General features: G+C 53.8%; 1 protein-coding gene across 1 annotated transcript in view; it reads right to left on the bottom strand.

The window, feature by feature from the left end:
- CFAP46 (cilia and flagella associated protein 46) overlaps window positions 1-14,565 on the bottom strand; it is a 95,927-nt gene that overhangs the window by 19,228 nt on the left and 62,134 nt on the right. Inside the window, exons 31-43 of the mRNA XM_081249549.1 lie at window positions 14,387-14,535; window positions 13,368-13,466; window positions 12,593-12,725; window positions 11,737-11,883; window positions 10,366-10,566; window positions 10,155-10,261; window positions 8,880-9,056; window positions 7,865-8,000; window positions 3,922-4,110; window positions 2,952-3,140; window positions 1,108-1,242; window positions 847-1,026; window positions 245-415 (exon numbers count right to left, since the gene is read on the bottom strand). Of these exons, the coding sequence (XP_081105675.1) occupies window positions 245-415; window positions 847-1,026; window positions 1,108-1,242; window positions 2,952-3,140; window positions 3,922-4,110; window positions 7,865-8,000; window positions 8,880-9,056; window positions 10,155-10,261; window positions 10,366-10,566; window positions 11,737-11,883; window positions 12,593-12,725; window positions 13,368-13,466; window positions 14,387-14,535 (2,013 nt within the window). The remainder of the gene's footprint in view (window positions 1-244; window positions 416-846; window positions 1,027-1,107; window positions 1,243-2,951; window positions 3,141-3,921; window positions 4,111-7,864; window positions 8,001-8,879; window positions 9,057-10,154; window positions 10,262-10,365; window positions 10,567-11,736; window positions 11,884-12,592; window positions 12,726-13,367; window positions 13,467-14,386; window positions 14,536-14,565) is intronic.

The following is a 14,565-nucleotide window of genomic DNA, read 5'->3' as shown; positions in this document are numbered from 1 at the left end:
GTACCGTCCCCTCTGCGGCCTGCTGCAGCCGCCGGGCATTTATACTCGTGAGCTCGCTGACTCTCGCTGTCACCGAGGAGGTGGGCTGCTGTCCCCCCACCGGGCCCATGAGGAAGCTGCAGCTGAGAGAGGTTGAGTGACCCTCCCAGAACCACACAGCAAGCCAGGATTTGGACTCGGTCCGAGTGTGTCTGCAGAGCCGCGGGGCCAGGGGCAGGGTCAAGGGCGTCCCTAGCTTGGTCACCTTGGATATGGCGGCCAGTCTCTGCTCCACGCTGGCAAACAGGTTGGTGGACGTCCTCTCCTGGCACCTCAGCCTGTGCTGGAGCTGCAGCAGCGCGGCCAGCTGTGAGCTGCTGGTGTTGGCCGTGGCCGTGAGCAGGACATCTCGCATCCCCTCCGCAGCCGAGCAGCTCTGAAACAGACCACGGAGGCTGCCGAGGGGCCCGGGCACCGTCCAGGGCGGGTGGGCCCCCAGGTGCTCCTCCTGGCGGCCGGCACAACCGCGGGGCAAGGCCAGGCCGGACCTTCACCGCTGTGCCCGCAGGCCTGCAGCTCAGGATGCAGGGAGGAGGGCTCGGCGCTCTTGCCCTACGTCTCAGGAACACGAGCTTGGAGGGCTTCCACTGCTCGTGCATCCATGAGCCTCCGGGCGACCTCGGGGGGCCGGACCCCTTCTCCTGGTGCCCACGGTGCTTCCTCCAATGAGCGGCATGCTTAAGGCAGAGCCCAACTGCAGCCTGGCTGGCAGGGCCACCAACGGAGGGAGCATCGGGGTCTCGGGGACCCTCCTTCTCCCCAGTGGCTAAGAGGGACCTTGCGGAAGGCGCCCAGAGCAGAGCGCACCTGAGACAGCGCCAGGAACTGGCAGGTGGCCGCAGGGTCCAGGGTGCCGACGCACTCCACCATCTCCAGGCTGGCGGCTGCGGCGATGTCCAGGAGGTTGCTGCCCAGGGCTACCTGCAGGCACTGCAGCAGCACCTCGGACGCCTGGGCCAGGTACCGCTGGGCTAGTGCCATCCTCCTCTGCGGGGCGAGGCTCAGGCTCAGGCCGGCTCCGCAGGCAGGGCGCGCCCGGGCCGGGGCTGGGGGCTGGGTCAGGGGTACCTTCAGATCCCAGCCTTTCCTGCTGTGCCCCTCGGAGGTGGCCCTGAAGGCCAGCAGGCCGCCGTAAGGCCCCTTGCGGTCCTCGTCCTCCTGGATGATCTCCAGACACTTGAGGCTGCTCAGCTCAGCACCCCCCTATGGAATACACACCTCCAGTCGGCCCACACGTCAGCATGGACGGCAGTGCCCGCCACGGCCAGGCGTCTCTGTAGGATCCCTGGGTGAGGGCGCTGTGGGCGCTGGGCCGGCATCTCGCTGATTTAGGTGACCAGCAGGACCCTGGCCCAAGAGCCTGGCGTTTGGCAGGTGCAGCCAGGGTGGGGCCTCGGCATGCTCAGGTCAATGGCCTGTGCTCACTCCCCTTCAGTCCTTCAAAATCACCTCCCCGGCATCAGGCCGGCCAGGACCCGGGGAGCCAGCTGCCAGTCCGCCCCAGGGGCCCGGGAGACAAAGGCACAAACAAGGCCCTCCTGTCTGCAAGACAAGCCACCCTGACGGGGTCCTCAGGATGCCAAGGGACCCTGCCTGGGGGCAGCAGGCCCGGGAGGACCCGGGTTGACGGGGAGCCCTGGGTGTGAGGGGACATGGCACGACGCGAGGGCGGGGGGCACGTTTCCCCAGCGGCCCCTCCAAGTTGGGGCGTGGTGAGGGCCGCTTCATAGACGGGACGCCCGCTCAGGAAGGAGCTGTGTATCTGGTCCACGTCTGCCTGACTCAGAGCCACCTGCTCTGGTGCTCAGTAAATACTGGTTGGACAAGGGGCCAAACGCCATCAATTCACTCAAATGTGAGTCATGTCCTGCGGCCTGGAGACCCAGGACAGACAGTCACGGGCTGACCCCAGGGCCTGCGCACCCAGCTGGGTCAGGGAAGTGGAGGCACCAGCCCCAAATCACACAGGGGTGCGGCACCTGGCTGCTCGGGGCTGGGGGGTCTCCTAAAAGAGCAGGGTCTACGGGGATGAGCCTGGCTGCACCGCCAAGCAGGTGCCTTCTAATTGGAGGAGGTGGCATCTGCAGAGGTGGTTAGGACGGTGACCTGGAGCTTCCACGGCCAGTGGCGGCAGTGGCTGTCACCAGAGCTCCTTCCGAGGGGCTCCAGGCCTTCTGAGCAGCCTTGTGGGGGGTGGGGAGTGCTGGAGAGAAGGGTGTGGGCTTCCGTGCACTGATGCAGCTGCTGGGGTCAGGGCTTCACCACACCGTATGGGTGGGGGAGGGGAGTGAGGGGGCGGGGGTAGAGGGGGTGAGGTGGTGGGGGAGGGGAGTGAGGGGCGGGGTGGAGGGGAGGGAGGGGGCGCGGGTGGAGGGGGGTGAGGGGGCGGGGGTGGAGGGGAGGGACGGGGAGGGGGAGGGGAGTGAGGGGAGGGGAGGGGAGTGAGGGGGCAGGGGAGGGAGCGAAGTGGGCGGGGGGGCCCCCCACTGTGCTATAGGATGCAGGCCCAGTGCTCAGGTGCAGGCCAGACGCCCAGGTGCAGAGCTGCCAGGGTGAGGGAGACACCAGGGGCACCCACATTCGGGGTGGGGTGGGATGCCCCCCATAGGATGGGTCCGTCCTGCCCTCGGACCAGGGCCAGCCGTGTGCCTGCCCTTCCTCTCCCACCCGTTCTGTGCAAAGGGCGGCCGCCCCTCCCCGGGCCCGTCCCCAGAGTCCCTGTCTCTGTCCCTCCCTGCGGGCCCCGGGCAGGGCTGCTTCCGTAGCCCACATCGCCCTTCTTGACTGGGATCATTCGAGACCTGTTTGCTACCTCAGTTCTTACTGAGGTCAGGTGAGCTCTAAATACCTTGTTTCTGTTTTTTAAGCACAGGTGGTAGGTTTGTGAATCACCCAGAAGCGGCAGCACGTACCAAGAGGCCCTCCTCCCAGTAGAAGGCGGGGCGCAGGGGGTCTGCGTGCACGGCCAACAGGTGCAGGGCCTTCCCGGCCAGGCCCAGGAGCTGGGCGCGGAGCTCCACGCAGCCGGCGCACAGTGGCCGCAGGCTCCCCAGCTGGGCCAGCACGGTGTGCGCCAGGGTCCGCTTCAGGGTGAACCACCTCTTCAGGGACACAGAGCGCCTCAGTTACCCCGCCCCCGCCCCGGAAACGCAACAGGCCCCCCGCTGCAGCCCCTCCCCACCGGGACCCACCCTCTAACACCCCATGCATTGTGGCGAGGGTCTCCAAGGCTCAGGTGTTGGGAGGGTCTGCAGTCTGCTGATGGAACCTTAATTTGGGGCTGACTGACAAGGACGTGAGTTGGTATGCAGTTCCATTTCAGGACTAATTTGATCCATTTTAGGACTAATTTGATCCATTTCAGGACTAATTTGATCCATTTTAGGACTAATTTGATCCATTTAGAGTTACATCAAATTAATTTGATTCATACTTCATCAAGTCTAAAATGCCAGGACATGTTTCCCTAAAACAAATATTTTGCAAATGTAACTTATTTTCTTAACAGACTGCAGTTGACCTTTATGGACTCCTTACTGTGACGACATAACCGTCAGAGCAAACTCCCGCCTTGGGAAGGGAAGCCGTCTGTGCACAGGGGACCTCCCCCCAAGTACGACCCCGCTTTCATTAGCCAGTTAGACGGGGCCTTTCTGAGGCCCACCGAGCTGCTGGGGGCTGCTGGGACCTGCCGGGAGCTGCCGGGGCAGGGAACCCACCCTGGTCAGAGACCTCAGGTGGGGAGGCCTGTGAAACCTGGCCTCCTGGACTCCCGCTGGCTGGTCTGCACTTCAGGCACATGGAGGTGGAGGCCCCACCGCAGCCTGACAGCCCCCGTGGGTGGGGGCCCCGGGGGACCGGTGAGTGTCCATGGATGGTTACCAGGCCGACACAAGTGTAGTCACTGGGACTCTGCAGGTAGTCGGCCAGCAGCTTGTCCACGGAGCCCTGCTCCAGCTGCCGCTCCAGGGTCTCCTCCCACGTGAGCTGGAGCGTGTCCAGACACACCTCCACGAGGCTGAGCTTGAGGTGCGCCAGCCTCCTCATCAGAGGGGTGCTGACGTTCTGTAACTGAGACGTGCGCGCGGGCAGTCACGGCACGGGCGCTCCCGCCATGGCTCAGCCTCCACCCGGTCAGCCCCGACAGCGCGCGCGTCCTGACGTGTGGATACCCACGAAGATGACGGCTGCACCCTCGCCCCCAAACCCCCCTGCGCCCTCCTCCTCAACCTCCTCCTTCTTCGGCAAACATGTGGCTACTTTCTGGGTCTACAAGTTAGCTTGCACTTTCTCGGATTTTACATAAATGGAATCCTATAGCATGTACTGTCTGCCTGGCATGCTTCACTCAGTGTGGTTACGTCAGGGTCCGTCCACGTTGTTGCTTGTATGTTAATCCCTTCGTACAGCTGAGCAGTGTTCTGCCGTGTCGATGCGCCAGTGTGTTCACCCACTCACAGTCTGACCCCTGCTGTGAGCATTCATGCACACGTGTGTGTGTGAACACGTGCTTTCACGTCTCGTGGGTAAACCGCTAGGAGCGGATGGCTGGGGCGCACGGCGGGCCTGTGCTTAACTCTTCAGGAAACGGCCAAACCATTTTCCAAGGTGGCTGCACACATTGTGTCCGCACAGGCAGCGCAGGAGAGTTCCAGTTCCTCAGGTTGTTGCTAATATTCAGTGTGGTTGGTCCTTCAGGTTGTAACCATGTTAACAGGCGTGTGGTGCTTTTTCACCGTGGTTATGATCGGCGCTTCCCTGACTAACAACGTTGGCCATCTTTTCACCTGATTATCTACCATCCACATATTTTCTTTGGAGAAATGTCTGTCGAAATGTTTGGTCTGTTTTTATTGGGTTGTTTATGTCTTACTAAGTTTTGAAAGTTCTTTCTGTACTCTGGAGACAAGACCTTTGTTAGATAAATGACTTGCAAACATTTTCTCCCAGTCATCGACTTGTCTTTTCATTCTCTTAATAGTGTCTTTTGAAGAGCAGAGTCCAATTTATAAATTTATCGTTTGATGGATCATGCTTTTGGTGTCATACATAAGAAATCTTTGCTAAACCTAAGGCCGCAAAGGTGTTTTCCTGTTTTCTTCTAGAAGTTTGATAGTTTTAGCTCTTACATTTAGGCCTATGATCCATTTTGAGTTAATTTTTACATATGGTGTGAGGTAAGAATTGAAGTTTATTTTTTGGATGCGGACGTCCAGTTGCTCCAGCACCACTGTTCTAACGATGGGACTTTGTTCACTGAACTCTCTGCACCTTTGCTGAAAGTCAGTTTTCTGTCTATGTGCATGTATCTATTTCTGGATTCTCTATTACGTTCCACTGATGTTTGTGTATTTTTAACACTAAAAGCACACTGTCTCAATTCCTGTAGCTTTATAATAAGTCTTAAAATCAGGTAGTGTTAGTCCTCCGACTTTGTTCTTCATTTTCAAAGTTGGTTGGCTATGTTAGGTCTTTTGAAATTCCATATAAATTTAAGAATCACTTTGTCAATTTCTAAAAAAACAAAACAAAACAAAACAAACCCTGCAGTATCCTGATCAGGACTGCAGATAATTTAGGGGGGAACTGACATCTTAATAACGTCAAGTTTTCTAAGCCATGCACTTGATATATCTTTCCATTTATCTAGGTATTGTTTAATTTTTCTCAGCAATGTTTTGTAGTTCTCGGGGTAAGAGTTTTCACTTTTTTGTCAAATTTCATATTTATGCTGTCATAAATGGTGTTGTTTAAAAAATTTTAATATCCAATTGATCATTCCTAGTATATGGAAATATACAATTAATATTTGTATATTGTTCTTGTATCCTGCAACCTTACTAATCTCATTCCTTAACACTAATAGCTTTATTCTTTTGTAGATTACACATTTCTATACAGATGACCATGTTAGCTGTGAACAAAGACAGTTTTACTTCTTCCTTTCCACTCTGGATGCGTTTAATTTCTTTTTCTTGCTTTGTTGAATTGGCTACAACTCTAATAAAATTCTGCATCAAAGTGATGGAGGACTCACTGCTGTCTTATTTCTCACCTAAGGGGAAAGCATTCAATCTTTCAACATGTGAGCTCTAGTTCTTTTCATAGATGCCCTTTATCAGATTGAGGAAGATCCCTTCTATTGGATCTTGGATGTTGGATCTTGCTAAATGCTTTTCCTGCATCTATTAAGATGATAATTTATTCTTAATTTTTAAAAATATATGGTGAGGGCTTCCCTGGTGGCGCAGTGGTTGACAGTCTGCCTGCCAATGCAGGGGACACGGGTTCGGGCCCTGGTCTGGGAAGATCCCACATGCCGCTGAGCAACTAGGCCCGTGAGCCACAAGTACTGAGCCTGCGCATCTGGAGCCTGTGCCCCGCAACAAGAGAGGCCGTGACAGTGAGAGGCCCGTGCACTGCGATGAAGAGTGGCCCCCACTCGCTGCAACTAGAGAAAGCCCTCGCACAGAAACGAAGACCCAACACAGCAAAAATAAATAAATTAATTAAAAAAAAAGAAAATTCTAAAAAAAATATATGGTGAACCAAATTGATTGATTTTGAATGTTAAACAAGTCCTGGGATAACCTCAACTTGGTATATAATCCTTTTTATACATTGTTGGACTTAATTTTCTAAATTCTGTTTAAAATTTTTCCATCTATATTCATGAAGAATAATGGCCTGTACGTTTTTGTTTTCTTTTTTAATATCTTTACCTTGTTTTGGTATCAGGCTCATAGAAGAGTTGGGATGTATTCCCTCCTTTTCAATTTTCTCAAAGAGTTTGTGCAGAATTGGTATTAATTTTCCTTAAATGTTTGGTGGGATTCACCAGTACAGCCATATGAGTCTGACATTTTCTTGGTGGAAAATCTTCTAACTACAAATTCAATTTATTTAATAGATAGAGGGCTATTCAGTTATCTGTTTCTTTTTGAGTGAGCTTTGGTAGTTTGTGTCTTCCAAGAAATTTTTCCATCCATTTCATCTAAGTTGTCAAATATATTGGCATAGAGCTGTTCATGATATTCCCTTATTATCTTTTTTTTTTTTTTTTTTTTTTTTTTTTTCTCTTTTTGCGGTATGCGGGCCTCTCACTGTTGTGGCCTCTCCCGTTGCGGAGCACAGGCTCCGGACGCGCAGGCCCAGCGGCCATGGCTCACGGGCCCAGCCGCTCCGCGGCATATGGGATCCTCCCAGACCAGGGCATGAACCCGTATCCCCTGCATCGGCAGGCGGACTCTCAACCACTGCGCCACCAGGGAGGCCCCTATCTTTTTAATATGTGTAGGGTCTATGGTGATGTCACAGCTCTTATTTCTGATATTGTTTATTTATGTCCTCTCTCTCTCTCTTTTTTTTTTTGATCAGTCTGGCTACAGGTTTATCACTTTACAGATCTTCTTAAAGAAACAGCTTTTGGCTTTATTGATTTTCTTTTTAATTTTTGTGTTTTCTATTTCATTGATTTATACTCTGATCTTCAATTTCCTTTCTTCTACTTGTTTTGAGTTTGATTTGCTCTTTTTCTCCTTTCACATTGCAGAGGGTGGTGAGATCATTGATTTGGGATCTTTTTCTCTTCTCATACAGGTGTGTAGTGCCACAAAATTTCCCCTAAGTATTGCATTAGAGATATCTTAAACATTTTGATATGCGCCCCCTGCAGCACTACAGTTCAAAATAATTTCCCTTTTGATTTCTTCTCTGGCCCATAGTTATTCTGATGTATGCTACTTACTTTCCAAACATTTGGGCATTTCCTCCATAGCTCTCTAGGTTTTTTTAAATTGAGGTAAAAATCACAGAACACACTTACACCCTGAAGGGACAGTGAGCCCTGAATACGGTGGAACAGCTCTTCCTCTTCCGCAGCAGCTCTCTGGACCAGGTCATATGCTTCCAAGTAACATGCAGTTTTCCGTTCTTCATCTTTCTCATTTTGGGCAGATAACCTTTATTGGACAGAAGAGTGGAATTTAGAACAAAAATGTCAAAGCATCACGTCGTCAGTACTAACAAAATGTGTAGCATGTAATTTTCTTGTAATTATGATGTATATTTTATTAGTACTTTAAATTTTATAATTAGATGTTTTACCTGGAAAGATATTCTCAATATATCTCAGAAAAAAAAAAAAAGGAGATCTGGAGTAATGCAGTAAGCACAGTATGACACTATGTTTATAAATAATTAAACTGGTGCTTGATACATCAGGTGTATACCTAATACTAATACCACAATATTAGTTGTGCTGGTTTAAACACCTAATTTTCCTGTCTGTGTTTTTTTGCATTTTTTAAAGTTCTACATATACTGCTTCTATGATAATACTGTGTTAGGTTAGGTTTCACAGGTGTCAGTTTGCTTTTCCCGCATAAAGGCTGTTTGTAATACCCTGCCCTTGGTTTGCTTGCTGTGTCTTGGACGCTTGCGTGGCCCCGACCGCAGGGGGGCCCTGGGCGGGGTACAGGGACAGGGGAGGGTCACGTGGGAGGGTTGTCGGCCCGCTGGGGCGGGGGCAGCCCGGGCCTCCCGAGGTGACGGGCGTGTGGCCGCGTGTGCACACGCGTGTCTGTGCCTGTATGGGACGTGGGAAGATGCGTGCGCCCGGGGCCAGGGCTGGGCCGGGACGACGTGGGCGGACGCCCCCCAGAGGCTGCGGACCCCAGTACGTGTCTCTGGGGGAGGATCGTGGAACCCCGCGGCCAAGCCAAGCCGTGGGGAGGCCCTGCTGGCGGCCGGGCGGGGGCTGGCCCGGGAGGAAAGCTGGGTGCGTGGGGGAAGCAGGGGAGCGCAGCGGAAGGCCAGGATGGGGCCGAGGGCCCACCCACCTCTTCATTTTGGCGCGCTCCAGCTTGATGTCCACACACTTCTCCTTGTGGCCAATGTTGGTAAACTTTTCCTCAATTTCCAACAAGCGATCATCCATTTCCATCGGCAGAAACGAGTTCTGGAGGGGCTCACAGTCCACCGGCTCCTGGACGGCTTTGATCTGGAGGCTCACACACCTGCGGGGGTTGGGGGCGGGGCAGGGAGGCGCTTCCCTGAGATTCATGGTCAAGGCCACCGCCCACCTCTAGCTTCCATCTGGGCGCAGGGAGAAACACCTTCCCCAGCGTTTCTTGACACCAGAAATCCTACAAGCCACGTTCTTTGCTCACAATGCCATAAAATTAGAAATAACAACTCCCCACCCCACCCCTCTCTTAAAACACTCAGGGGCAGAAAAGAAAACCCACTGGAAATGGAATCCGTTCACAGGTCACACCTGCAGGCTGCTGCAGGGGGCGTCAGAGGTGCCTCTGCTAGGGGGAGAGACAGCACGGGGGCCAAGGAACCCATCCCACAGGGGTGGACAGAGCAGCCATGACAGAACAAGCCCTCTCCCAGCACAGGAAGAACTCCGCAAAGACCAAGAGAGAATACAGAAAACCAGAATCAGGCAAAATCCACAATTCTTTGGTCAGTAAAGCAGAAGCTGCTCTGAGAAGGCGGATTCAGTTGGAATCTGCAAATCCAACTCAGGAGACAGACCTCGAGACTTTGCACAGCTACGAGAAAGGCACCCATGAACGTCTGTGCTGAAACCACGAGGAAACCACTTTCTAGGAGAAGATAAACGACCAGGAGGATGGCTCGAAGATAAGCTGCTGATCTGAAAGCTAACGATCTTACCTGGGGTCTCTCTCCCATGGCCTCCCGCCTCCCAGGCAGCTGCAGAGACCCTGGTGCTGTCTCTGTGGACCTGACACGCGGCCCGGAAAACTGGCGAGCAGAGGAGGAGACAGACCAACAGACCCAGGAGGACGTCTGACCACCTGGCAACGCGGGGAGAGGAGAGGCCCGGCCTGCCCCAGCCTTAGAGGCTTCCCGGAGATGGAGCCACTTCCGGGGGAGCTAAGAATCCACGGGACAAACAAGGCCACCCACCCCATCCCGAGAGAAATGCTTGCTGCCAGGAAGGGATGCGGGCGGAGGCTGTGGGCACAGGGCCCTGTCCTGTGAGTCTCTGAACTTCGTAGGCTTGAAATTTGGCTTAAAAATTAATAGATTGAACAAAGTAAACCACTATTTTCATGTTAACGTTTTTTCTTACAAAAAATTACCTGGCTTCTAGGTCTGTGGTCATGAATTCCAATACGGGCATTCGGTTCGGTCTCTCCTTCTTAAGAACGTTGAAGGTATCTATGAGCTTCTGGAACAGCTGGCAGACCTGAGGCAGGCCCAGCAGGGTCACGGTGGCCCCCGCTGCCCCGCCCCCTCCCCCCACCCCCCCGCAGGCTGCACCGCCAGGCGGGCACGCGGCCGGCCCCTCACCACTGCCTCTCTCCTCTCCTTCTCGGTGGACAGGAGCGTGTCCGCCAGGGTCAGGGTGGAATCGTACCAGAACTGCTCACCGCCCCCCAGGTGCTGGGCCTTCTCGATCATCTTCCTGGCTTGCCCGTACTTCTTTTCCTTGTTTGCCAACCGTGCCAACAGGTGCAGGCATTTCGATTCTGCACAAGGATCGTCGAGCTCCTAAAAATGAGGTGCGTGTTGAGACAGGACGGGGAGTGGCGGGGGAGAGTGAGCGAGACAGAGACAGAGACAAAGAGATAGAGAGACAGAGAGACAGAGAAACTGAGACAGAGAGAGACAGAGACAGAGAGACGGCAGCCGTGGCACCAGGCCTCTGCACACACTGTCTGAGCTCTTGTCTGGCGACATGCCTGCAGTGTGAGGGCACAGGGGCTGGGCTTGATGCCTGTGTGTGTGTTAAAACCTACTCCCCTGACTCTGGAAAGCACTGACAGCCCTGGAAAGCCTGCCCCTGGCAGCAGGAGGGTTGGGTGGCGGCCAGGTGGAGGTGAGGGCAGCATGTGGATGACTCTTTCGTGGGTCTGGGGGAGGCTGACAGGGAGGGTCACGGATGCATGGCCACAGGAGACGGGACTGCAGCGCCTGTGGCGTGTGGGTGTCGGCTCACAGCCCGCCACCTCCTTCGGCCACCTGTCCACCCTCTGGTGCCCAGTCCTGGCCCCGGGAGCCCCTCCGTGCTGTGCTCCTCTGCATCCCCCCAGGGCCCACCCTGGCCGCTTTCCTTCAGCAGCCTCACGGCCTTCTCGGTCCCTTCCCAGGCCACGCTCCCTCCTGAGTCTGGTCTGCACACACCTGTCCCCCTGCCTAAGACATAGAGCCGAACCTCCCAAGGCTGTGAATTTTTTATACCTTTATTAGGGATGCTTCTCTCTCTGGAGTTCTTCTACAAAGAAAGTGCCAGCCTGTCTGGTTCTGTAGCTTTGCCCCACCCTCCCAGGGAACAATTCTGAACCTGCACCATCTATCTGCCTCTTAGAACAAAACCGAAGCCCTAGGCCTCTCCAGGGGCACCCGTCCACATGCACATCGAGAGGCCGGCTCAGAAACAGAAGGGGCCCCGCGGCCCAGGAGGAAAAAGAGGTTCTAACACACTCTGTTGAAGGAGCTCGAGAAACCAGAGGAGCAGACAGACTAAGGACGTGAAGGACAGACCTCCGGCAGAGCTGGATCTGCACATGGGAGTTGGACGGGTGCTCTAGAACAGGCTTCAACACAGACAGGTCCCTGCCTCCCAGAGAGAAGTGTCTCAGCGGGGGCGCGGAGCTGGGGGGCTGCTTCTCGGGGGAAGAGGCCCCACAGGTGCAGTGGGCCGGGCAGGTGTGGCCTCACCTGGAAGGCCAGGTACGCCTCTGACAGGAGCAGCCGCGCAGGCTGGTACAGGTCCATCTCCAGCAGGACTTCAGCCTTGAGGGTCCACAACTGCGGGAAGGACATTCCATCCAGGCCCCTGCCGGTCTCTCCGTTTATCTTCAAAGTCTGTGAGACATGCAGGCCCGCGGGTGCTGCGTGGGTGCAGGGACCGTGCTGTCGAGCGAGGTTCCCCACCGGCCCCGCACTCGCCGAGCCCAGCCCCCACTCTGGTGCCCGAGGCCGGGCTGTCCCCCGGGAAGTGTGTCTCTCCTCACCCACCAGGCCCACCAAGCAGTCCCGGGTGCAGGTGGCTCGCCTGGCCTGGCTTGCAGGAGGGTTCTGCGCACTCTGGGTCCCGGCCATCCCCCACCACGAAGGGAGTCCCAGGTGTGGCACTCCCATGGTAACAAATGCTTATGACCTTGGAGCATGGCGGTGGGGATGGTTATTTCCTTTACGGGCGAGCCCACCACCGGACGGGGTCGGGGGCAGGCCGGTGGGCGCTCAGACCTCCTGGCCACTCTGGCTGCGAGGGCTTCGCCCTTTCCCCCTTCTGGTTGGCGCGGTAGCTCTCCCCGGGGGGGCACCCGCTGCTCCCAGCCCGTCCTATTTGAACTGCAGCTCAGGCCCTGCAGTCCCATCTTCCATGGGAACTTCCAGGGCCCGCAGGGAGGGGACACATCCCATCAGTCCCTGGATTTCCCAGGACACCCGGCACCAGGATTTGGAGGCAGCAGAGGCAGTTCAGACAAGTCTGAGCTTTACTGGCTGGAGCGGGGCCTGTCACTGCCCCCGCTGGGCGAGGAACCAAGGTGCTTCTGCAGAGCGAGGCTACCTTATCCTTTGCTACGAGGGGCTTCATCTCCGCTCGCTGGGCTGGAGTGGGGGGCTCGCTCAGTGCTGGCAGACTTTCTTCTAATAGAGGTTCCTTATTTTTCTCCTTTTTCAAGGCAATTTCTTTTCTGCAGCTAATATAAGTAAAACAGGCATTTTGCCAAAGCAGAAATACAATGGCCAGAGACAGCTGGAAATGTCCACGTTCAGTAGTAAATCAAAGACAAACAAACGAAAGTAGCCACAAGAGGCTGCTATCCACTCACGTGTTTACAAAGATTCGTCTTAATTCCCATATGCTCTCGCAGCATATATGGCTCCCAAATTTCCACCCCTAGCCCATTCTCGCTTCCAGACTCCAGGCTCATGCATCCAGCTACTCATCTGACATCCCGACCTGGATGTTTAACACGAATCTCAAACTTACGTCCAGGCCAGAACTCCAGCCCCTCTGGAAAGGCAGCCCACAGAGGCCCCCGCCCAGCTCCTGCTTCTTGTGGGACCCTCCTTCCCCCTGTGCCCTCAGGATGCCGCCTCCTTCACCCATCCCGCTCCACCTGGCCCCCTGCACACGCCTGGTGCTCCGTGTCCCTCCCTCATGCGGCCCCAGCCTGGGAGACGCCCACACACGGGAGGGCAAGTGGGGAATGAACTGCTCCTGCTGCCCAGCCGTGGTGGGAGACGGGGCCTGGGGCCCGAGGAGACGCGGCCGAGAGCAGGGCCGGTGCCTGAGCAGCACCACGGCAGGGGGAGCTCCGCGGCCTCAGCTGACTTACCTCGCCTGCTCCACCTCGCAGATGTAGGCGTGCCCGACCACCTCCTCGTGGAAAGTGGCTGCTTCCCTCAACTTCAAGTCAGAACAAACCAGGGCAAGTCTACGGGGGTGGCGAGAGGAGCATCAGCCCTGAGTCGGGCTGCCCTGGGCTCAGCCAACTGGATACAAGTTGGTAAACGGGAAAAGGAATGGATAATCTGAAGATGTTTTCTATAATTTGTAAAGCTAAGCCAGATTACTAGGGAAAAATAACAGATGGCTCCATCAAATTTCAGGCAGAGCACATTTTTACACTCATTCATATATTTTACTCCATACACATTTATAGTCTCAGGGTCAACTTTCGAGGTCAAGACAAGGCGCAGTGGGTGGGGCTCCGACCCGTTACAACTTGCAGCAAACAAGCTCTGCTTTGATTCTTGTGTAAAACAGTTGTATTGTGAAATGATTTCAAGTTTCCAGAAAAGTTACACAAACACTACAAAGAATTACTACATCCTTCACCACCCAGGTTCTCTCTCTCCTTCTCTCTCAATTTTATATATGTAAAAATCTATTAAAATTTTATATAAAAATATAAAAATAGTATATAGAAAAATTATTTCCTGAATAATAATATAAACTTTCATATATCGTTCAGGAAATAATTAAAAATTATTTACACATAAATTTTATTTAAAATTTATATATATAAAAGGTTTTCCTGAACTATTTGAGAGTAAGTTGAAGACACAATGCTCCTTTTTTCTACTTATTCTACTTCAGTGTGTATTTCCTTGGAATAATCATATTCTCTTAAGAACCAGGTACAAATTTTAAAACTAAAAATACTATTCTTATGTTTAGGTATTCTGATTTATTTGGCTTTACAAATCTTAGGAACTTTATTATTTATATAAATAGTCAACTACAGAATTAATATTTTAAAATCTTATTTCGTTTTATATTGCTTTGGGAAATATTCACTTTAGCCACTTAAATGTCTCCCAGCTCCCCTGAAAATAAAGCAGGTGTACCAACCGGAGGTGGTAGAGGTCCTTGAGGCTCTTGCTGTCGACCACGGAGGCTGCAATGAGTACCCCCAACTGCAGGACCGGGATGGTGAGCTCGTGAAGGAACACCTTCTGCAGGGCCTCGACCAAGTGGTCCAGATAGTATAAACTGTACGTCTACATCAATACACAGCAAACATGTAAGGT

This window comes from Mesoplodon bidens (genome assembly GCF_964165515.1).
Source record: "Mesoplodon bidens genome assembly, chromosome: 1".
NCBI lineage: Eukaryota > Metazoa > Chordata > Mammalia > Artiodactyla > Ziphiidae > Mesoplodon > Mesoplodon bidens.
The sequence above is the reverse complement of the archived record's forward strand: the minus strand, read 5'-3'. Positions and strand labels throughout refer to the sequence as shown.